General features: G+C 38.4%; 2 protein-coding genes across 3 annotated transcripts in view; one reads left to right on the top strand and one right to left on the bottom strand.

The window, feature by feature from the left end:
* Positions 1-5,240, top strand: part of LOC101854341 (SUMO-activating enzyme subunit 2) — a gene marked incomplete at its 5' end in the record, with an annotated part of 30,878 nt that extends 25,638 nt beyond the window's left edge. Inside the window, 1 exon segment of the mRNA XM_013084576.2 lies at positions 4,377-5,240. Within this exon segment, the coding sequence (XP_012940030.1) occupies positions 4,377-4,576 (200 nt within the window).
* A 9,214-nt stretch (positions 5,241-14,454) lies between these two features.
* The window catches only part of LOC101851277, a 20,070-nt gene continuing 11,160 nt past the window's right edge, over positions 14,455-23,364 (bottom strand). For both annotated transcript variants that reach the window (XM_035970663.1, XM_013084575.2), the window contains exons 3-6: positions 22,874-23,074; positions 18,667-18,831; positions 17,696-17,865; positions 14,455-16,216 (exon numbers count right to left, since the gene is read on the bottom strand). In XM_035970663.1, coding sequence (XP_035826556.1) covers positions 14,927-16,216; positions 17,696-17,865; positions 18,667-18,831; positions 22,874-23,074 — 1,826 coding nt within the window. In that variant the 3' untranslated portion in view covers positions 14,455-14,926. The remainder of the gene's footprint in view (positions 16,217-17,695; positions 17,866-18,666; positions 18,832-22,873; positions 23,075-23,364) is intronic.

Below are 23,364 nucleotides of genomic sequence, written 5' to 3'. Positions count from 1 at the left end.
CTTTTGCTGTTTACCCTTTGAATTTCCATAAATTCTTAGCTGCTCAATCCCTGCCTTCCAGCCTGCCTCCCAGCTTGCCTTTCTGCCTCCCAGCCTCCTCCCTTCCCTCCCCCCTCCCTGTCTCTCTCTCTCTCTCTGAAAAATAGAAAAGATCCAATGTATCATGGCTCATTGAATTCAGTTTGTTCTTTAAGATGAAATGGGTTCAAGTCACGGATACAACATGATAATTACAATTGAGATAGATGGGGGGTCAGTATAAAATTGGAGAGAAAAAAATTCTATGAACTGAGCATTTTATTGTGGGGTCATTTTCATGTGGTGCTTGTTTACTGTTTCACTGTTTGGGTTTGGGAAAGGAAGGAAAGAGTCAGGGCTGGTGGTGGTGACTGTTAGTGTAGTGATTTCTGTGGTTTTAGTTGGAGCATGTTTTAGAGGCAGGTGTGCGTTAGCTAGATTCTTATATATTTCGTTCCACTGTTGATTTGCCTGATGTAAGAAATCCTTTGAGAACCTAATAGCTGATTTACACTGGGCCAGCACACCATGTATATCCATACCTGTTGGCTAGATGTGATACTCTTGTTGGCAAATAAATAAATTTACCCCTTCTCCACAATAACCAAAGATTGTCATGAGCTAGATGCTCATGTAATTGCAAAGTGTTCAGGCGACTAAACAACAATGGAAGTGTTGTCTTTTCCATTTGCAGATAGTAAAGTGTACGTCTGTTCTACTGCGAACAAGTTGTTTTTTTGGTGGTCCTTATTTCCAGACATCTAGTTAATTTATGTACGTTATGGATTTAGAAAAGCATCAATGATGCTGTTTACTCGACCACCCACATATTTATGCCAATTTAATAGAGTCACCATCATTTCAATGTTAATGATAATGTTTCCAAGGTCTTCTTTCATTGGTATCCTAAAGGAAAACCTAAGTACTTCACAGATTTTTTCAAAATGTTCAATGTTGACCTTTTTTCATTTTTATATTCATCCATCAAATTTTATCATCATACTTTCTTTCCATTTTTAACAAATCCTGCTTGTTTTGCACACATGAAACATTTTTCTTAGATGATTTTTTTTTAACCCTTTCGTTGCCAGGGGGTATGCATTCCCACTGTCAGCACTGATTTTCAGCTTAGCTCGTTACCTGGGACAGCAGCCTAATGTCTAAGTATTTATGGTCTAGATCTAACGCTCTCGTGACGTATTTCGGACACCGGGTCTTCAATTGTGTCACATTTCTCACTTTTTTTAGTCCTCAGTTCCTCCCATTTTACTCATAATTTTGCTTATGCAGTTGCGAGCGCTGTAAAACCTCTACTTAAACTAAAACTTAACTCATAATTTTAAATAACCTGCAAATGTAAGTCAAAAAGTGAATTTATTTGCCTTTTTAAAGTCATTTCCATGTTTACGTTTTATGAGAGCACGCAGCTGCCAGGAAGCGCCTGTAGCTGTGTTTACATGAGAGTGGGCTCTATAGAAATGATCTTCATTATTATTATTATTATCTATGTTTATCAATCGTTTGCAAGCTTTGCAGTAAAGAAATACTAGCAAATTTGGTACTGGTGCCGATACGCGCGTTTTTTATTCCTGAATTGTTCTACGCAGCTCTTGTGGCTAGTAGGGCTGGATTCTGCTCGGTTAATCAAAGGCTTGCAAAGCAGCGAACGGCTTGCGCTAGCGGCTTGTGATTTGCTTTGCCTCCCGCTTGCTACCGGGGGGAACTTCCGGTGAGTTGTGACTCGCGGGCAGTCCTGCTGTACTGTGTCGTGACGCCGCGAACCTTCATTGCTGTGAGCTCAGTACATATTACAAAAGATTCTCTGGTTATTTGCGTTGAGAGGCTTGCACCAAAAGTGCAAGATCGTTTTTTTTTCATAGTTCGGTTGTAAAAAACAAAAAGCTCTGTTCAATGCACTTAAAAATAAATATTGGATCGGCTATTCTTGCGATGTTAAGGCCTGTTTATTTTTAATGTGCACGAGCCAAGTGCTTCATCGTCGCTTGCTAAAGACCTCAGTTAGATTCCCATATGGGGAGAAATTTTTATTGAGAACCTCTGTCTTTCTGCTGGGGCGTTGTTCCCTCTCAGCCCAGGTTGGTCCTGACATTGGGTTGAAGTAGGCCTAGCCCGTCTCCTAAATGTTCTGTATTATGACACTGTGAGTGTAACACATCTACAAAGTAGGTTAAGTACATACGATACTACTATAACACTAATTAAAATTCTAAGAAGTACAGGCTATTAATTGCAACCTGAGCAGTCGCTCATCAGTTAATTAAAACAAAATAAAGAATGGAGTTGGAAAAAGATTTCACAAACCTTCATTTTCTCTTATAAAAAGAACCAAGAACCAGCCGGCAGAATATTTTATCCACAGAGCGATAGATAGCATAGCAAATAACATCATATCATAGAAACTTTGAGGGGGTTTCGGGTTTTTGCATGGTTTCGGGTGGTTTTGGGAGGTTTCGGTTGTTTTCGGGAGGTTCTGGTATAAATAAGTACCGATCCACATCATTTGACCAGATACAATATGATTACAGGCGTCGTGTGACCAGACCAATCAAATCACAAGGCCTCAATATCACAATACGTCCCTGTCCTAAATAGTGTCTGTGGTCACCTCAGTGCTACTCAAAAGCCAAACAAACAAACGAATGTAAAACTAATGGCTGGAGCAGAGAATTTGAGAAGAAATTATGCCTATCAAGTCATGAAATAGGCAAAGATTGTCATTGTAAATGCTTCCAGTGAACAACTGACATAGAAGGAAGTAATGTAATATCAGTCTTCAATGCGTTCAATTGTAAGGATGCACAAGATTCTTTTCTCTTTTCGTTCATTTAAGTTGAGAATATTGCAAGAAGAAGACCCAAGCCTGGTTTTCACTTTTCAAGTTGATGAGTAGTTGACGAAAGAATGAATCATGGTTTTTACTGCTTCAAAATTTAACATGTAACATTAGTGAGTATACACATGTACAATGATCACAAGCAATCAATATAATGTATGGGATATGCTGAAATTACAGAATCGCATCATTTGCATGGAAAAAAGTATTTTTCTGTGTGAATTGGTTCACCTTGTTTTGCTTGAGGATTCATGCTGTTATGTACATCTGTGGGGTTTTTTGTTGAACAAAGTGGCCAAAAAAAGGGGAGATTTTCATGACCTAAGCTCCTATTAATATTGGTGACAAGAGAAAGTGATTGTGGTTTTTGTATAAAAGCTGGTTAGAGGTGGTACCGGCATTTTTTTCCAGGTATTGCATATTATGTATCCGGTGATAGATGGATGGTTGGTGGGTGCTCTGTTGTGGTTTGCTCCTTCTTTCCTATCAAATATCTGTCATCCTTATCTCCCATCCTTTTTTTTTGTGTGTTTGTTATTCTCTTGCAATATCTCTGATTGTGTTTCAAAGCTTGTGTGTTGAGTGAACAATGTGCTGTTTTTTCAAGACATAAGCTCTGGTTTTTATGACAGCAGAGATAGTGTACCTACATGTGTGTGTGTGTGTATTCACAAACATATACATTTAATATATATTATATTAGATATAAATGAAGCACGGGCTGTCATTGTTAGGTAACATGCCCCTGGAAAATGGATGAGGCCCCCCCTCCCTTGGAAAATTGAGAAGCTTGGTTGGCAGTCACCCAGCATTATAATCATCTATTGTTTGAGCATGTGTGGCCTAAATAAGTTAAACCCCCCTCCCTTACCTTATTTAGGCCATATGTGGCCTAAATAAGCACTCCCATAAAAAAAAGTAACAGCAGTATTATAATTTGAGAGAGTCCAGGTAAGTAACAACCATATAATTTTCTTTGTCTGGAACAGGTTACTTATATGCTTTTCATAAAAGCAGGTTTTTTTAGCCCAGCCAAGCACAGCCCATAAAGGCAGAGGAGTGTAAGTTGGATGCTATTTGGTGTGGATGGAAATTTTTCCTGTCACCGATTTAATGTGATCTTGGTCTGGCACCACTTTGTCACAGTCTCCCCATGGGGTGGCGAGATTTGGTACGGGAATGGATAATTGCATGAAAAGGGCTCTCGGTCTACCACAGATCTATGTTTGTCTCTTCTCTCAACTGTGGCAACTGTTTTCTGAAAAGTTGAAACAGGCACAGAACGTTGTTGAGCATGTATGTACTATATATTATAAATGCAATTATTATTATTTCCCATCCATATAACATCATATGATGTTTAGTCAAACTCTATGAGACTAAGGTACCTGAAAAAGAAAGATAAAGATAATCGATGTTTTAGCTGGGGCCACTGTACAAAAAGATGAATTCATATTACACATAAATGTTTTTCACGAATCCTCAATTGTTTCTCTTTGTACAGCAAGTAAAGATGAGGATGATCTCATAATGCTCAGTGATGATGAAAGAACAGAAATTACACAAAGCACAGCGACACTGGCAACAGAAGCGCACAGCAGGAAGAGGCCAGCCAGTGAGGATGAAGACTCGGAGGTTCAGTCCAAGCGCAAGAAGCAAGATTTGAGCTCTGGTGATGCTGAAGATGTTATTGAAATCTCTTAATTTGTTTTTGTTTCTCCCTATTTCCTTGGACCAGAAAGGCTTATTTGTTTCTGTTATTTTGAATAGTCGTGGGGAGTATATCAAATGTAAGTTGGGCTGTGTAGTTAGTTTGATTTAAGGAAAAAGTCATGGATGTTGTGACAGTTACTAGATTAAGGAAATATGCTGATGGGAAATCGGGTCAAAAATAAAATTTTAATCGAGAATTTTGATGAGTTTCGATTGTTCAACCATTTCTACACTTCGTCATACGATCATTTATACTGAAGAAAGTTCTCTTCTTGACATAAATTGCCCTTGAAATATGTAGGCATAGGTCTTTCCTCATGTATTTTGTTGAAAAACAACTCTTAAACTGAACCAAGTAAGGTAATAATTGAAACAACATATTCCCCGAGGTGTTTTGGTATCGCTGTTTAGCTCATTTCCCGCTTTTTGCGTTTCCGGAATCGATACCACGCTTGAAAGATACAAGCGTGGGAACAAAATAATTTGAGAAATTTTGAGTGAAATATGACTTTTTGGGGTCGTTTTTTGTGATTTTCTCATTTAGCAAATATTTTTAAAAACAAATTGGTATTACTCCATTATTTGTGGACCAAATTGGATGAAACTTTGTACACAGGTCTTTTATGATGTTATGGCCATTCATACAACAGGAAAATTTGATTTGTAAAGTGCTTTTAACCCTATCTGTACGTCATGTTTTACTATCATATCCATACGACGTGGGAACTCTGTGCCACCACTTTCTAAAGAGGAAATTTACTTGTTAATCCCGTCCGTAGTCTGTACGCTTTGCATAGCAGTCTGTCAAAATGATATTTTGAGAAATACTGAAAGTTTCAAGGAGATTTTCGTGTGAGAAGTATTATGAGATGTGAAGAATACAACCCCGGCGTTACAAAATGACCCCAGGGCGTACAGATAGGGTTAAAGAAAAATGTTATTTAACAGCCCTACCCCCTTAAATTGTCATTACTGTGTGTACACTTCAGTGTAGAAACGGTAAATTCTTCAAAATTGCTTTAATTGAAAATCCTTGTTGTATGAATTTAGATTTTAGTTTGTTTTATATCCTCACAAAATTTGAAGAAGATTGCTGTATAATTAATTGAGCAACAAGCTTTTCAATTGATAAATTTTCATCATTTTGCAACATTATTTGCCTCTGTCGGCTAAGGACTGTAATAAATGTGAGTTTTGAACCTTTTTTCCTCTATCTCTATCCCACCAAATGTATAATTTCAATGTTAAGCCAAGTATGAAAAGTCCTCATTTCAAGATAGAAATATCAGCGACCCCGCTGGGCTGTCTTTAGGTCATTCCCAAAGGGGGAGGGGGGGGGGGGGGCATTTTTTGTTCATGCACAGTAGAATTGTAAATGGGCTGATTCATCAATGTCACGCTCATAACTGTGCCTGATCTGCAACGGGGAACTGCTGCTTTTTCTTTCCTAATCCTTACCTATTGTCATTTTCCTCTACTTCTTTTGTATGTTTGTCACACTCTTGTGACCCGCTATTTTCGGGGTGCCTTGATAGTCGAAGCAGACTTTGTGCTGTTGAAGCAAGAGAGGTGAGCAAGCAAGTCTGATTCCCTGTAATCTGTTTACATCCACCCCTTGGCACTCATGTGACCGTATGCAGTTAAAAGCGTAGAAAAACTTCTACTAAAACTAAAACATCAGCAGCATATTCCCTTGAGGAAGTATGACTAACCACAGGCATTCATTTTATGAGCTATTTGTGAGTTTTCAGTGTGTCAGTATTATCAATACTCAGTATACTTAGTATACTAAGGAGTGGAAAGGTCCCCCACCACTGTACCTTCCATGCTCCCATCAGCTTGAATGGTCACATGTGGCAGTATCCTTATTCAGTCAATATTGGCAGTGGCTGTCTCAGTCCCCAGCGCTGATGTGTACAACCTGTCTGCTGTCTACATTGGTGATTGTCTCATCTGGATATATTGGCGCCCACAAAATTATTATCATGTTTGCTGGCACTTTACCATTATATGTGGCTCTGTGATCTCAAGTTGTCTCTCTTTAGGGAAAGGGGAAAAGAAAGGGTTGATATTTCAAGACATTTTTCTCTATGAACCAAGTATGTTGGACTGTCTTGTTGCAGGCTGTTAACGTAGTATCAGAGTTTCTTTCCCAGCCTGGTACTGGTGTCATTAATAGGGTAATAAGTGGCGATTTCAAAATAAGGGTGGAATATTCAGGCTGGATCATTGGGTTGGTCGCTGCTCTGATCGACTAGCAAAGAGTCCACTTTTCTCTGACACTAGAGCTTTGGAATCTTTAGGGGAGACTACTGTGTGAAACATTTTTGAAACGTCGACTTAACAAATGTTTTATCAAAATAAATCAATACTTTTTGTCTGATTTTGTTCTATCAGCAGTGGCAGGTACCCCCCCCCCCTCCTTTTTTTAATTTGTTGCTTTTTTAAAGTTTGTTCAATGTACAGGGTGATCCAAAAAAACCTTTACAACTTGTTTTGTAAATATCTTCCTCCATACTGAAGTTTTGTGTTTCAGATTTGAACATAACGTGTGGAAGTCAAAAGGAATTTGTCTCATATGTATTTTAGATAAGTCCATCTTATGGTTTTGCTCTATATAACGCATTAAAAAAACAACCCATTTTCAACCTTGTCGCCATTTTCATAGCATGGCGCACCAGTTCGCATTAGGCCTACCACTAAAAGTTGCAGCAATCGCGCCATGTTGCAAGCTACAGCAGTCTAACACGTCGACAGAAGTCTGCAGATATTATTTTTCCCAAATTTTGTTTGCCTGCTGAGATCATGGCCACGTTTAGTAAAGAGCAGAGAGCTTTTTGTATTGAACATTACCTCTCCACAAACTCACCATCCCTGGCATTTCGTTAGCTCTGCGCACAGGATGGAGAGAATGCTTAGGTGCCCTCAAGACCTTTGGTGTCATGAGTAGAGAAGTTCAGTCAGTTTGGATCTATAGCGAATCACATCTAAAAAGTTCTTCAAAAAATGACCACTTGAGGTCGAACCTGCACCATGCGCAGCCCTTTAAACGTCACCAGAGTGCAGGTTTCAGTAGCCGAGTCCCATGAGACGTCTGTCCGTTGATGGTCTGCAGCTAGGACTTTCCTACACATCAACAGTCTGCATTCTCAGGGCAGATCTAAACCTACGACTATACCTTGTTCATCTTCTCTAGGCTGAGATGACATGGATCAGAGCATGGCAATATGTTCATGATTCTTCGATTGTCTTGTAAAGAGGGACCATTTCCTCGATGACATTTGGTTTAGTGCAAAGCCCATTTTCACCTTGGGGGATATGTTAACTCCAAAAATGCTGTCTATTGGGCACCCCACTCTATTGTTTCTAGAAGCCACTTCTTAGAGAACATGTGCAGTATATGTGGCTTTAAATTCTCATGGTTTAGCAGGTCCTTATGTTAGGGCGCCACTGAACATTCCGAACGACGGGTTAAAAATGTGTCGAGTCCAGAGGAGGGAATGTGGAGCACTGCTTCTAAGAATTTCAGAATGAAATCATTAGGTTTTTAAAACTCTGTAAAAGAAATTAAATATTGTTTGAATGTCACAGGGAGGGAAAATTAATGTCAAAGAGAAAATAAAGAAAAAGGTAAACTAATCTTTTCACGACTTCCCTTACAGGATTTTTAATATTGGTGAACTTTGCGTTTTTGGGTGCTTTTTTTTTTTAGCCGTTTCCGTTTTCAAAACACGTTTCTTCTTCGTGGATTTTATGTCAAACAAATTCCTTTTGAATGAATTATGACTGTTCCAAATTACAGCATTCTAGAACAACTTTGGCGCGAGATATTCAGAAAAAAAGTTGTAAAGTTTTTTTTGGATCACCCTGTATATTGTACATGAGGAAAGAATTGTTTTCTTTTGAGGAAGATTCTGTATCAAAATACTATTGTTAGTTTCAAGGCTCATTTTTTCTTTTATTGTTCATTTTCAGTCACTGATAAGCAATTGCATTTGATTTAGTGGGTTTTGATTGATAATCTTGTGCAAGACAAAGATATTATGTTGAAGAATTGAAACTCTAGACCAAGTATTTGTTGTAGTTTTTGATCTTTTATATGGTCACACATCGGATTTCCTGACCTGCATAGAAATCTAATGTTTGTTACTTTTATGGATAAAAATTTGGGATCGTATAGACTTTCTCTAGGTGCTCCTGTATTTGTTTTTATTATGAAATTTACAATTTTTACAACTTTGTTACTTATAATTTGTTTTGAAGTTGCATTATTGCTTAAATGTTTGTCCCATTGTTTGTGCTATTATAGCCAATTGCTGCTATTCTCATTTTTATTTCATCAACGCCATCAAACTGCCATCTTTTTGTTCTTTAAGGCAACATGCTTGGCATGTGTTCTGTCAACATTTTTTGTTACGAAAAATTTCGTTCAAGAACAAGGATATGAAGGGCATGAATTAATCATTAAGCTTATAGAATATTGTCAAAACAAATGGCAGATCTTTAAATGATGTGCCAGGATCTTTTTTCTTTTCTTATTTTTAATGTCTGATGTCTGGGTTTTTTAAAGTTATAAAACTGTAACTTTTGTTACTTAAAATAATGGTTATGATTCATCTCTGGAAATTCACCAGTCTGCAATTCTCTTTGCAATGTTGTTAAATCTGTGTAATGTTATGTTACTTGTATACTTGATTAAAAGTTTGTAGCCCTTCACATTGTTGTTCATCTCTATTTGATCGTAGTTTGGTGCCATTTGCAAAAATTTGGTTAGCCCTCAGTCACTGGGCAACTTCTCATATTTACCTGTTCATACCCTCATGACAGTGATTCCATGCTGCAAAACTGTCGCATTTTTTTTCTTCATTCTTCTGTTACACCTCTGTATTTGTCATTGCTAGAAATAGAAGAAACTACTTCAACCAGTAAAATAATGTCTTTTTTAAATGCCAATTTTCCCTAAAGTGAAGGTAGATATTCCCTGCTGATGAGGCAGTCACGTGACATGAGTCTACTTCTATAAAAGGATTTGTTTTGAAACATATCTCGGCAAGACTTCCCTTCCTTGATCTTGTATGTAGATCAATGTACAATGTATTAAAAATACATGTATAAATTTGAGAATGTTGTGACACCAAATATATCATCAAAGCTTCTATGAACTTTTTTTCCTGTTCTTGAAAGCAAAGTCTTAGGAAACTATCGCTTCATTTTGCCACAGGTAAATGCTAACCACTGCTTCCTCCTCATGAAAAAAAAGGTTTGTGCGACATCGCAATACATTTAAATTTTCTACACTTTAGTGATTCATGTTGTGAAATGAAGAAGTAGATGAAGTTTCAAAATAATGAAAAAGCAAAAATCTCCCACTTGTTTGTGCAAGACCTCTTTTTGTGATTGGTTACAGCACTCAAGTTGAAAGTATGATTGTGGCTTGTGTTCACCACTCAACAAGACAATATGGGCGCATCACGATGGTTTGTAAACTTAATCATCTTGATTCAATGTGACTTATTTTAGTTCCACAGCAAAGTAAATTCTCAGGCCACTGGCACTGCTACTATAACTTGTTCACTTTCGTCTGTCCATGAGCCTTAAAATAATTCTAGCTCATTTATCAATTTACCTCTGTGTTAATGAAATTAGGCATGGTACACCTGGCCAAAAAAAAATAAAAAAATCGTTATTCAGTTACAGTAATGAAAAAGTTTCTCTATTTGGTGGATGTTTTATTGGACACCGCTCATACGGTACTCAACGGGTGCATAAGATGTACAGGATCTTTAACATAAATGATTTAGTTACTTTGCCTACAAATTGCTCATTTTGAGACAGTGACAACACCCTGCCCTCACATTTTAGTGCGAGCTTGTTAGATAAATTCCTCTCTACGCTGTCTAGACTTCTCCTTGTGTGTGTTGGAAAGTGCTCACTCGTCGGGTGTTTCATAGGCATGCGTTGAAGTGTTGTGTTGATCGAAATAAGTCAACCTTTTTATTTTCTAGGTGTATGCTGTAAGTCTCTTATTATATTTTTGACCAGCTTTACACTTATATCAAAGAAAATGTGTTGAAACTTTAGTTTGCAATGACCTTAAACGGGCTTTTAGATTCTGTTGGTCATTTAATGTTTAAACTTGTATGCCCCGACCCGAGAAGATTAAACAGATTTGTTTTTATATTGTTTTAACTGCTTTCAGACGAAAGTGAACAAGCTAGATCTTTTGTACATGGGTGATTGGCGGGTGCTCTGGTGTGGTTTGATCCTTCTTTCCTATCAAACATCTATCGTCTTTATATTCCCCTTTTTCTTTTTTGTTTGTTACTCTCTTGTAACACCTCTAATCTTCTGGCGCTCATATGACCGTATGAAGTTGCGAGTGCCGTAGAACCTCTACTAAAACAAAACATCTTTTGTATGCTAGCAGTTTGATAATTCCCTGGACTTGTAAAACAATGAATGCATTCTCAGACAAGTCATACTTCTGTTCGTCGGTTCAATTGAGGGAAGTCTTAACCGTCTGTGAGACAGTGAGATAGGTTAATATTTCAAGTGGAGGAAAGAAGCGCTTCAAGTAAGGAATAAAGGCAACCAATATTTTTTTTTTTAGAAAGCGTCTAACAGCACCTTCAACACTATTTGAATTCTGTCACATAAGTAGGCCTATTATAAGCACTGAAGATTAGAGATAAAAGTATTACCAGAGGGTAACAAACAAAAAAGGAGGAGAGAAGAGGATGATAAATGTTTGATATGAAAGAAAGAAGCAGAGCATCTGCCAACTGCCCAAGCAGCTGATGTGCTCAGCAGACACACTGCAAATACAACAAATGTCATATACTATATAATGTATACGATATAAGCTCTATTCCTGCACACAGGTGTTGATAAATCCACCATTACAAGGATTTTACTACCTATTGATGCTGCATTTGAGAAAGCCACATGCCTATTTGGGTAGGCCTACATGTTTTATGTCAATGTGTGCTTTTTCTCATTAAAATGAAATGACTTTAAAGCAACGTTTTATCCAGGTATCCGTATAAGACAGGTGGCCGTCTTAGGCAGGACTGATCAAGATGAAGAAAACCAACAATTCCCATCTGAGGTCCCAATCGAAAGTAGCCGCATTGTTGTTGTTTTTGTTGTTGTTGTTGGTTTGTATTTTGTTTGTAATTTTTATTTTGTTGCTGATTTTGCACAAGGGTGACAATAAAATGAAATGTATCAGACGAGGAAGACCGAGTGCCTTGTTAAAACAAACACATGGGTCGCCACCACTCGGAGAACGAGCGACGCTACTGTCACAAGTTCATGTTGATGTCCTTTGTTACAGACTGGGTAAACAGTGACCACTCATCTCACTTACGATTTGTGTATGAGTTCTGTGTGGGGCTTATGGGTTATGAGGGATCACACGCTTACCTCACCAGCAGCTGAAAATTGGTAGCTATTGGTCAACAGTGGGAAGGGCCCACGCAACATGATCGGTTGGAGGGACAACCTAACAACAACGACAGGTGATTGAATTATTATGACGGCTTGCCCACAACGCCAGGGGCCAATGCACAATTTACGACAAAACGTAATGGAGTCACTAAGGTGGCCGTCTAAGACAGGTGTTATTGCTTAGTGTGGTAGGGGTTGTGTGTTAAAATATGGTGGCCGCTGCCGCATTTGACAGGTGCTAGTTTTACACAGTTAAATTATATAGAAAAAACGCAAGGGGGGAAATGGAAAGTGGCCGTCATGGCAGGTTTGACTGTATTTTAAAAAATGAAATGGAAACATATTCTAAACAGTTTGGTGAAGTTTAAAGGCCATACTTTACTAGGGGCTGAGTTATTCATATATATGTGAATTGTGAGTAATAGTAATCTATTTTGTAATAGCAAGTGGGCAGCAGCTTCGGTCCTCAGGAACTAAAAGTCAAGTGTGAGGTCGATCCCATCAGTGTTAATGTACAGTGGTCCTCACCGTATTATGCTCTCACCTTTGAAGCTGCCAAGGTAAGATACACGTAGCTTTGACAAAACCTCAACAAAATGTGTTCTATCAATATCAAAGAGGTTATCTGACCTATTGTAAAAATGTGGTTTTGTCTCCAGTAGGACTGTCTAACTGACAACTGAACACTATGTGTGGATGCTCTTAAGCAATCCCAAAACAAACAGAAGGCAACAGAAGTATTTCAGCAAAGTACAAAACATTTTATCTTGTATAAAGTGCTTAGTAGAGTACAATCGACTTTATGTGCAACAGTTGCCTTTTTAAGGGCTAAACATGAGCAACAAAAGCAAATCGTCTGTCTTTCAAAACAATATATTTGACATTTTAGAAATAAGAAATATAGCGCTTGCGTCCCTCAGGCACTTAAAAATACTAAATCAAAATATGCCATGAGTACAGTAAAATAAAATGTAGAAATTTACATGTATAGTGTATTGCATTTATGAACACTTTTCTTTGTACTATACTTGGTAACACATACATGAACAGAATAACACAGCAATAAATAACAAGCAACAACTCTTAAAAAGACTACAATAACCAACAGTATGCCTTCTTAATTAAAGTTTTAATCTTGGCTCCTAATGAGGCACAGATCTTGTACCCACCCTGCCTTTTGTACCTCAGAAGACGCAACAGTAACAACGTCAAAGAAGATAAGAAATAAGCAACATACTTATATTTAGTAAAAACATCGAATGAAGCCAAACACAAGTAAAGAGAAAAAAATAATTATATGTAATAGTAATACATATATTATCACTTGACAACAACAGTGGAGCTTATATTATTGTAAAGATCAGCCCTGGCTTTTCATCAAACTCACACAAGAGAGGCAAATAAATAGCAATCATGCGATTCGGAAGTTGTCAGGCACAGATAACATGAACACAGAAAACTTAAATTCACAGATAGCTTGTACAATTTGCCATTTCCCGACTGATATCTCTTTAAATTTTATTATTTTGGCTTACTCGAGTTATGAATGTGTTAACACATTTGTCACAATCCTCGTGTTAGAGTTATCCGTGTCTGACTGTACATTTGTTGTTTTTTGACCATTTCATTTTGACCAAAACTGACTGAGAGACAAGTATCTTGAAATATAGTTAGATCAGAACAAAAAAATGTTCTTTAAGTGTGTTTGGGAGTGAGAGCATCCTAGTCAGTCGCAAGGTGTCAGATTCGCAATTCAAATTTAAAAAGTGAGTTTGGTTTCTGGCTGAGATTGAGAAGGGACAGCTCTTCTGTTGGGTACTAGTATGGTTCCTCAGTATCCCCAGCTACTAATGGAATCTCACCAATTAGCTGAGACAGTAAGTGTTAATGCTAGTGACATGTCCGATGTGTGTTCCCAGGGAGGCCCAAATACTAAATACTATCAGTAATTTGCAGTAAACTGGTACTCTAAGGTATCGAATAAAAGGGAGGTGGGGTGGGTTAGGAATAAATAAGGGGAGGGGCACATTCAACCTCATACTTTTGTACTAGTACAAACAAATCTGTTTTATTTCTCCTTCAGTGAATAGAAGAACAAGAGATCATGACATTTTAGTAAGCTACTGCGACAACTTTTCCTGTTATGGAAAAAACCAGTTTCAACAAAAAATATAAACTAAAGTACAAAAGTCTAAAAAATGCACGGAAAATTGAGGTAGCTCACCAGGTACCGGTACTAATACTGAGGGTTATTTTCCATTTCCCCCCCCCCACCCCCCCCCCAAAAAAAAGAAGTTTCATTCAGATATCTAGATTCTAGGTATATTTCAAATGATCGTCGGTCGTGGCAAGCTGGAAAATAATAATAAACGGGGGGAGGGGGAAGAGGTGTATGGAATAAGGAGCGGGGGTGTGCAAAAAAAAATCAGAAAATTAAAAAGGGGGGTGGGGGTGGGGGGCCGCGATGCTTATTCGATACCTTAGAGTACTGTAAACACGTTAGCCAAGCAAGTTCTTGTTATGTTGTGTTGGCCTTCAGGTAAAGACAATCAAACAGCATGTTAACTTTTTCCTACGCCGCTGATTGATAAAAGAAAAGGAGCTTCAGACAAATATATGAATAGGAAACGAATCACAAAAAGAGTGAGTTGCATTATTTTGTCACTGCTCAGAAATATTTCCATATAAGGAATGGCCACTGTATCAGAAAAGAAAAGAAAGCACTGTTTTGGTTACATAAAAACCAGCATTGAAACATGTATTCCCCATTTTATGTACTTGATAATGCTCTTAACAGTAAGCACAACTTAACACTCCTTTTGGAAAGAATTAAAAACTAACCCGTTTTTCAACATAGTCATGTTCAGTGCTTTGAGTACACATAATCAAAGTTTATGAGAAGTTTTGGGTCAAAGAACTCTGAGAGTCCTCTAGCTGTTCAAGCGAAACAATCACAATATCATTTGGTCTTTGCGGTAACATAGACCTCATCTCTTGCGAAGTGGAAGAAGAGTAACTGGAATGTAGATGAGAGGAGGGATGTTTGATTTCATCTTCTTCAGGATCATTGTCATCCCCATAAGATATGTGTATAATGTCATCAGCAATGTGCTCGTCCCTTTCACCGAAAGGTCTCGGCTCCCAAACAGTTAGAATGTCCTCACAAGTGTTGTTGTTTATGCTTACATTTGAGGGGTCCATATGATCAATGTCATCGTCAGTGTCTCTAAGACTGGCAGGCACTATATTTTTTAGAGATACTCTATCCTGATGTGAATTGTTGCAGCTATTGCTTTTTGCATTTGGCTCATTGGAAGCATTGTTTGAGGCATTGCAACAGAAGACAGAAGATGAAGAGGAGGCCTGAGTTGTGGTAGGAGAAGAGAAATCCTCCACAGACTTCTTCATGGAGATCTGTGCTGGGGCATCACCAACACCTTTTCTTTCCTGTTCTGTCAAAGGAACAGGATGATCAAACAGTGCACCTTGCCCTTCTAATCTTTTGTAGTCCAGGAGAGAAGTTTTCTTTCGTTTTTTGTCTTGACAATTTGGAGACAGCGTCCGTTTTCCTTTTGAAGTAGCTGATGTGAGTCCCGAATCTGCGGAAGTGCTCTCGTCACTCAAGGAGGAACTGCTAAAATTTCTATCCACTATCATCACGTTGTTGCTGACTTCATCAAGTTGTCTTTTATTATTGGAATCTGAAACACTGATAGACAAGGTCCCATTTTTGCCGGCATGTGCAATACCAGAATTATGTATTCCAGTTGTTAAATCGACACTTCCATGGGTCTTCTTTTCTGTAGCACCAAGAGTTGTTAACACAGTACTTGCATTCTCACTGCGTAGGCAAGACTCATTTTGTTGTACTCTTGACATATCCACATCTTCTCCCAGGGCACTTCCTGCTATGCCTTGGTGTTTACCAACATCACCATCTTGGAGAGACTGACCAATAGACAGACTCTTTCCATCTGGAGGAGACACCTTGCTGCCAGCATTGGGCTCAGCACCATCTTTTGCCCTGCTCACCGGAACAGACAATGGGGCAGGAAGAGGAAGAACTGCTGGCAGTGAGTCCCGGTAGTTTCCCTTGAGCCAGATGTGCTTCTGACCATCGATGACATGTCGAAAGTTACGAACAACTCGACTGCCCAGAGAATCATAATTGCTGGCCATTATCTGTAATGAAGAAGGAACAAATCCATAAATCTCAGTGCTCATGTACCACAAACCGCTATATAATGCAATATATCATTATTATTATTATTATTATTATTATCATCATCATTCTTCCTCTTCTTAATATTATTATTTTTAATATTATTAATATTATACAGATGCCAGTGTTCACTGGTGGCTAAATCACACTTTCATGATAAAGTAACTCAGATCACACCTGAATGGAATGGCATGCCCTTCATAGTGGAACTGGAATTCTGCATGTACATTAGCCTTAGTGTCCATATCCTTTACTGTCCCCAAAAACACGCAGCCAGAGGCTACATTTCCGCACTACTGGCTTCACATGCATCTCCACATTTGTGTCTTCCCATGCAAGGAGGAGCACACTCACTCTGGAATAATCATGTGAAAAAAATTGTTGAGAGAATTTTTTTTATCCTTAACTAAAACTCTCTTTCACACTGTTTTCAGAGAATAAGTTTTTCTTTCTAAAAATTATGAATATTATGAGCTTTCCATTTCAGGAAAATTATGTAAAGAAGCATTAAATTGGCGAAAATATAAACTTAAAAGAATCATGTAGGCAGGTAATAAAATATAAATATCGTAAGATGTAATGGTGGTAAAACCCAGCCCTGGGGAATAGAAAGAGGGATTGATTTAGACAAAAGAAAAAAGGTGACAGGCCGACTCATTCACTGAAATAGAAACTATAATAATATTTCACATTAAATAACAAGGATTTGGGGGGGGGGGGGGGGGTAAATGTACATTTCTCTGCACATCAACGTTGGGCACACTAAAGTACAGTCTTTTCAAAATTTGATAACAGTCTTTCAAATAATGGTACCTATGCTGGAGCCAAGTTAACTTGAGACATAAGCCATGAGATTCTATAGAAAAATTCTCAAAAGGAGCATTATTTGTTTACCAACAGTAAAGACAAGACAGCAAGTGCAGTTTAACATTTTGAGGTTAACTGTCCTTTGAACGATATTTTCAATATATAAGAGGCAAAACTGATGAATTTATGCCCATTTCTGAGAAAACTGGAGCACATTCTTAAGCCCCCTCATTAAAACTGAGGACCAGAATCAGTGGACCTTGAACGCCAAGGACAGTCTAGAATATTTTCAACAGATTAAACAGTATCCCCAATACTAACTAACTTCAATGCCCATCTCATGTCCAATTAACACATTAAACTGTGATTAGAAGAGTTACTTCAAGATCCTTTAAATGAGAGAACATATATCTCACCATCAGACAGAACAGAAGCTAAAGAAGAAACTGTGATCATAAGAGTTACTTCAATGTCCTTATCCTGCCCAATCAATTTTTAAAAACCTGTGAACTGAGGACTTACGACAAAGTCTCTCTCCTGCCCAATCAAGAGAAACAACTGTGAGCTTAAAACATACTTAAATGCCCATCTCTTATCCAATCAGCAGAGATAACAGAGAGCTTAAGACATACTTCAATGTCCATCTCCTGAGTTCCAACGGCCAGTCTGGCCTTGTACAAGTTGGTGTGGCTCCCCCCGTGGATGCCACAGCTGTACACAGAGCCTAGCAGCTCCAGGTTCAGCTGCTTCAGGGTGTCTTCCTGGACGGTGGACACATCACTGCCCGAGTCCACCATGAAATCTGCTTGTCACAACACAAATAAAAAAGGGGGTTCAAATTTGTGTGAAAGCTAACAATGAGTATCTGGCATCAGTGGTGAAGTATTAAAAGTTCTTTTCTATTGCATGAAGAAGATGTGTGTTCAATTCCCTAGTATCTGCTTCTGTCCACAGGGTTGTACCTCACTCGGCAGGGTTGGCCTTGACCATTAGGGTCAAAGCAGTCAAAGATTTACATTGTGTCATCCGAGCCGTAAAACAATTACGAGCATTACATTTTACTAATGGGTAACCATGACTATGGTACATACAAGCCATTGAGAATATTTATAAGTTGCATCGCAAGGACAGTCAGCATAAGAAACAAGGCAGACAAGAAATAGGAAAGATGAACGAGAACCATTACACTTTATATCATTATTGTCACAAGAAAAATGATGAACTTTGTGAGACCTGGCTTTACAGAACAGTTTACCGAAAGTAAAGTTGCTCCTTTTGTTCCAGACAGTGATGGAAAGGTATATATATATATGAAAGGCTTACAGAGTTTGTTCTAACACAGTGATGACCATAATTGGTGAAATATGGATTGGAGGTCAGACTTGGGTGGGGGGAGGTAGAAATTGAACTTAATCACCCCACCCAGAAATGAAGCAAGATTTTTTAAAACTACTTTTGTAGAAGAATTTATTAAAAGAAATCTTTTAAAAAGTACAAAAATAAGGCATGGTGTATTCATGCACAGCACAGAGAGAATCAAAACAGAAAATTTAAGGATGTTGAACACCTACTACAAAACAAAAAAAGCTGCAAAAATCCTCACCAACATGCACTTTATTTTGCCGTTCCTTGCCGGAAAAGAGAGCTGCCCTCACACACAAGAAGTCAAACTTTGCCTGTGGCAGACACTCTGGTTTGCCCCACCAGCCCTGAGTAATGGGCAGTTCTGCACCTTCACTTTTCGCTTGATCTTGCCAAAGCTTCCTCACTGGATGAGAGAAAAAACAACATTATGTCGTACCAGATTTCAAACTTACATTGACTGCTCAGTGTAAGTGTAAGACTCCACCATAACCCATTAGGAAAAGCGACGTATGATGGAGCCTTACACTGAGCAGTCAATATGAGATTATTATTTTACACAAACAAAAAGATTTTATATTAGCAGCAAATTATCCCTTTGAGCCCCAAAATAAAAACCAATTATGAAAAATTAAGGAAAAAAGCTCCAAGGCATAAGAACATACAGATATATATTATTATGGTTAAACTCTTGAAATATCTACAGGAAGAACTTTAAACGTGATACCTTATTAAAGCTCTGACGAGCTATTGCATCAAATCATATACAGAATGTATATATCTGAAATTGAAATTTCCAGACATTTGAATAATATGAACATTTGTTTTATTCTTCCATCAATGCTTCTCCTCTTGCCTGCCTCTCTTTACTCAACATTTCAAATCAGTCTTCGTTTTCTAAGCAGAAGGTCCCTTGATTGTTTTTTCTAGTGTTTACAGCGTTTTTCTTCATGAAATGTGTCTGATATGCAAATGTGGGGGATTATTGCTCTTCTTTTGATCTGCAATCATCATCATTGTTGACTTTCTCACCCTGGATCAGGGTAAAAAGGCCACTGACAAACACATTCCATTTTCCCCACACTTTGGCAAGCTTCTTGACAGTTTTCCACATTTTTCCATTTATCTGTAACTCATTCTCAGAGATGCTTCTCCAGGTTCCACGAGGTTTTCCCCTTTATCTTTGACCCTGTGGATTCCAACCCAGCACTTTCTTTGTCATGCAGCTGCCTGAGGGTATGTTAGAATTCATCGCGACCACATTCTTCCTACTTCATTACCGACTGGACTCTGCCTTGTTTTTCTTAATATTTCCTCTTTGGTAACCCTGTCTGTCCATCTGAACCTCAGAAACTTTTTCAGATACTTATTGAAGAAATGACTTGAAATAGCAGGCAACAAAAGGTCGAATCGCTGCCCGTTATCCTCGTGATCCAGAGAGTTGATCAAAAACATTTCTTGGAAGATGGCTCTGACAGCAATCCTTGATGCATCAAAGATGTTGAAAAACAATCACCAGATATATCGAGCTTACACTACACTTGTCAGAAAAAGCATGACACATCTTGTCTGTGGTATCGACATTATTGTATTGTGTGCCTGATCCATTTCCAACACTCCTATCATCTCTTTCTGATCCCAGGTCCTATCTGTTATTGATTTGAGCATTGCAAAAGTTCTCTATTACATGAGCTGATGGCATTGAGCTAATGCACAAGAAGGATTCTTTAAAGCCAAATATTTACATAGGTTTGCACTTTTGTTATAGTGCTATTGGTTGTCCATGTCCTTAATCCATAATACAGGTAGATAACAGGATTGATTCCCAGTCGAAGCTGAAGATCCAAAGTTTAGGCTCAACTGAGTACTAGAACTCCAGATTCCTCTACTCTAAGCATGGAGACCACCCTCGCTTTTCCTATTCTAACATTTTCCCCTGCTTCTCTACAGTATTTTCCAGATAAGTGAAAGAGTCTACTTCTTCCAGAAGTTTATCAGCAAGCCGGATAAAATTAAAATTGTTGTGTTGGCTCTTATGGCCTTTGTCTTCCTGCTGCTGCTGATCAGACCCAGTTTTGCTGATGCTGCTACTACTTTATAAAATGAGTCCTGCATCTGATGTAGTAAAAGTGACATAAGTGAAAGATTCTTAACGTACTAATTAATCAAGTTGCATGAGAAGCATCAATTTAAGTCCATTTTTAACATCTTCTGCGGAAGAATTGTGCATTCTGTATTTTGCTATGGTAGGAAACAGTATTCTGTTCTTCATGAAAAAAGACTTTGAAAAGTGACAAAAAAGTTGAGACGATAGGCAAAGACTTAAAGAGATAAAAGAGACAACAGATAAAGAAGAGACAACTCTTGGCATGCTACTACAATTGGCCTTGTAGTCCTGATATTAACATAAAATTAAAAATTAAATTTGGGCAATGCCCGTAGAGCCAGTACAACGTCTACTCTCTTAGTAGTCTTGAGCATATTGGCGGGTTAAGTCGTGTTGTTGAAACAAACACACATGTGTGTGTGTGTGCGTGTGTATGTGAGTGTGTGTGTGTGTGTGTGTGTGTGTGTGTGTGTGTGTGTGTGTGTGTGTGAGTGGGTCCAGTATTTGTGGAAAAAAGTGGGGATAAAATGCATAAATGATGCTCTTGAGTCACTAATTACAGCAGACAAACAACAAAATGTTAATGTTCTGCCTAACAGGATTTTTTGGCAGGGATAAAGTGTGTTTGTTTGTTATCTATTCTTCAAGCACTGATGAGTTATGACTCCCACACTACAGTCCAGATTTAGGGTACCCTGTCTTATTATTCCAGTACATTAATCATGGGAGTGAAAAGGGTAAAAAACAACAACACACAAAACAAAAAGCTGTTTCATTTGTTTCATTTATCCTGGGTTTTCACTATTCCAGAGTTACAAACATTGTATACTGTGTTGCAAATGTTCTGTCACACCAATCTTCACTGCCATTTCTTCTGAAGTGCAACCCATAGTTCCAAACGAGTTTGCGCTGGGTGCGGCCAGTTTCGAATCCTCCGGTCAAGGTAATCTTGTAGTTGTTCTGTTGAGTTAAGACCTGTTGATCTTGCAGGCCAGTCTAGAACATTGATTTGATGAGTTTGGAAGGAGTTTTGACTGACAATGACTACATGGGGTCGGGAATCGTCTTGTTTGCACATTCCATCATCCATACCAGGTAGGGAAGGACACGGGGACGAATAATTCCGTTACAATACTGTCGTCCTTTGAGGTTGCATTGAATAGTGACCTAGTGTGTTCTATCAAGAGCAGAGATTTCATCCTACATCATCACACTCCAGCCACTGAATCGATTCACTTGGCAGACGTGGGCTTTGTGAAATCTAGATTCTCTTCTTTTAAACACTTTTCTGTTCCATTCAGGCGACGAATTAAAAGCCTGGACTATTACTGAACAGAACGCTATACCAACGTCTTTGGTTCCATTGCCAATGTTGTTGCGCTCAAACTTGGTGATTTCTTTGATGAAGCAGAGTTAGAATTGCTCCACTTAAAGGGCGATAAAATCATGTTATCCATGATCACATAATTGTCTAGTAATGGTGCTTCAAGATGGACCGAAGTACCTGGCAGTTTCTGCATTTAGTTAGAACAGGTTTCGAACATTGGTGTAGACAATAACCCAATTTAGACGTTGAGTTGTTTGCCTTGATAGGCCATGTCTAGGCCTGTCTTGGACAGTTCTAGTGGTGTTAAATCGCTTATTCAAGCATTAGATGGTTGATCTGCACAAATTTACAGGTCTTGCAACAGCAAAAAACGCAATTCCAGAATTTATCATACATGATAGAGCGCATTCACGTTCTGCATTTGTCAGTTTTGTTATTTTGAAAACCAGTGAACAAATGACCCAACCATTAAAAAGCACTGATTTTTATAGTGTGTAACGTGTGTTGACACTTTGTTGTCTGTGTCATTCAAAGCAAATTTTGAGTGTAGGATGCGTTGGTATCAACGTACATCGTGGGAAACAATACTAACACTTCCCCCAAGTAAGGCCTACTACTTCCTGTTAATGATTTTTTTCTGTCTCCACATGCACGGGGAGTCCCATAAGTCTCACAAGTCATACTTAATCATTTTTGCTGCATTTCTTTTAGTTTTAGTAGAGGTTTTACGGCACTCACAACTGCATAAGGCAAGGTCATATGAGCGCCAGAAGATTAGAGGACCAGAGGTGTTACAAGGTGTTACAAACCTAAAAAAAGAAGAAGGGGAGATAAGGACGATAGATGTTTGATAGGAAAGAAGGAGCAAACCACACCAGAGCACCCGCCAACCACCCACGCAATTCTTACGCTTTAGAGAAAATCATTGTGGTATGATGGGTGTGACAGAACTTTTGGAATACAGTACTGTGTAGGCTTACAACAATGTGTACAGAGTAGTTCAGTATGTCTTACCTGCTCTCTCCAATCTCTTCCTGTGACCAGGCATAACAATTTCGAGTTCATCATAAAGCTCCTCATTGGGTAGCTGAAGCTGAGCTATAGCCTTGAGGTCAGTCAACTCACTCCTCACAAAGCTTTCAAAGTAGTGATCAAGGTAGTTGCTATGTAACCATTCATTTAATTGGAGCTGTGGGCTTGGTTGATAGTGCTGGGCTGTGCGAGCAAGAAAATGCATTTAATGAATTTATGAATCTGGAAAATCCACAGCCCCCCCTCCTTTCATGCACAAAAAAAGATGCACATGACTCCAGCGTATAGTATATATACATCACAAAACTTTACATCTTTCCATTTTTTATTTCTTTTTGTGCAACAATAACTAAAAATATAAATAACTTCATCTGAAACACAAAATGGCCAAAGACACAAGGAAATATGAAGGAGATGTTAGTGAACAGAAGTGCATGCATACAATCACACATGCAGGTACTGTGCATATATGT

Source organism: Aplysia californica, unplaced genomic scaffold (genome assembly GCF_000002075.1).
Source record: "Aplysia californica isolate F4 #8 unplaced genomic scaffold, AplCal3.0 scaffold00303, whole genome shotgun sequence".
In the NCBI taxonomy this organism is placed as follows: domain Eukaryota; kingdom Metazoa; phylum Mollusca; class Gastropoda; order Aplysiida; family Aplysiidae; genus Aplysia; species Aplysia californica.
Note: the sequence above shows the minus strand (reverse complement) of the source record. Positions and strands in the feature narration are given on the sequence as shown.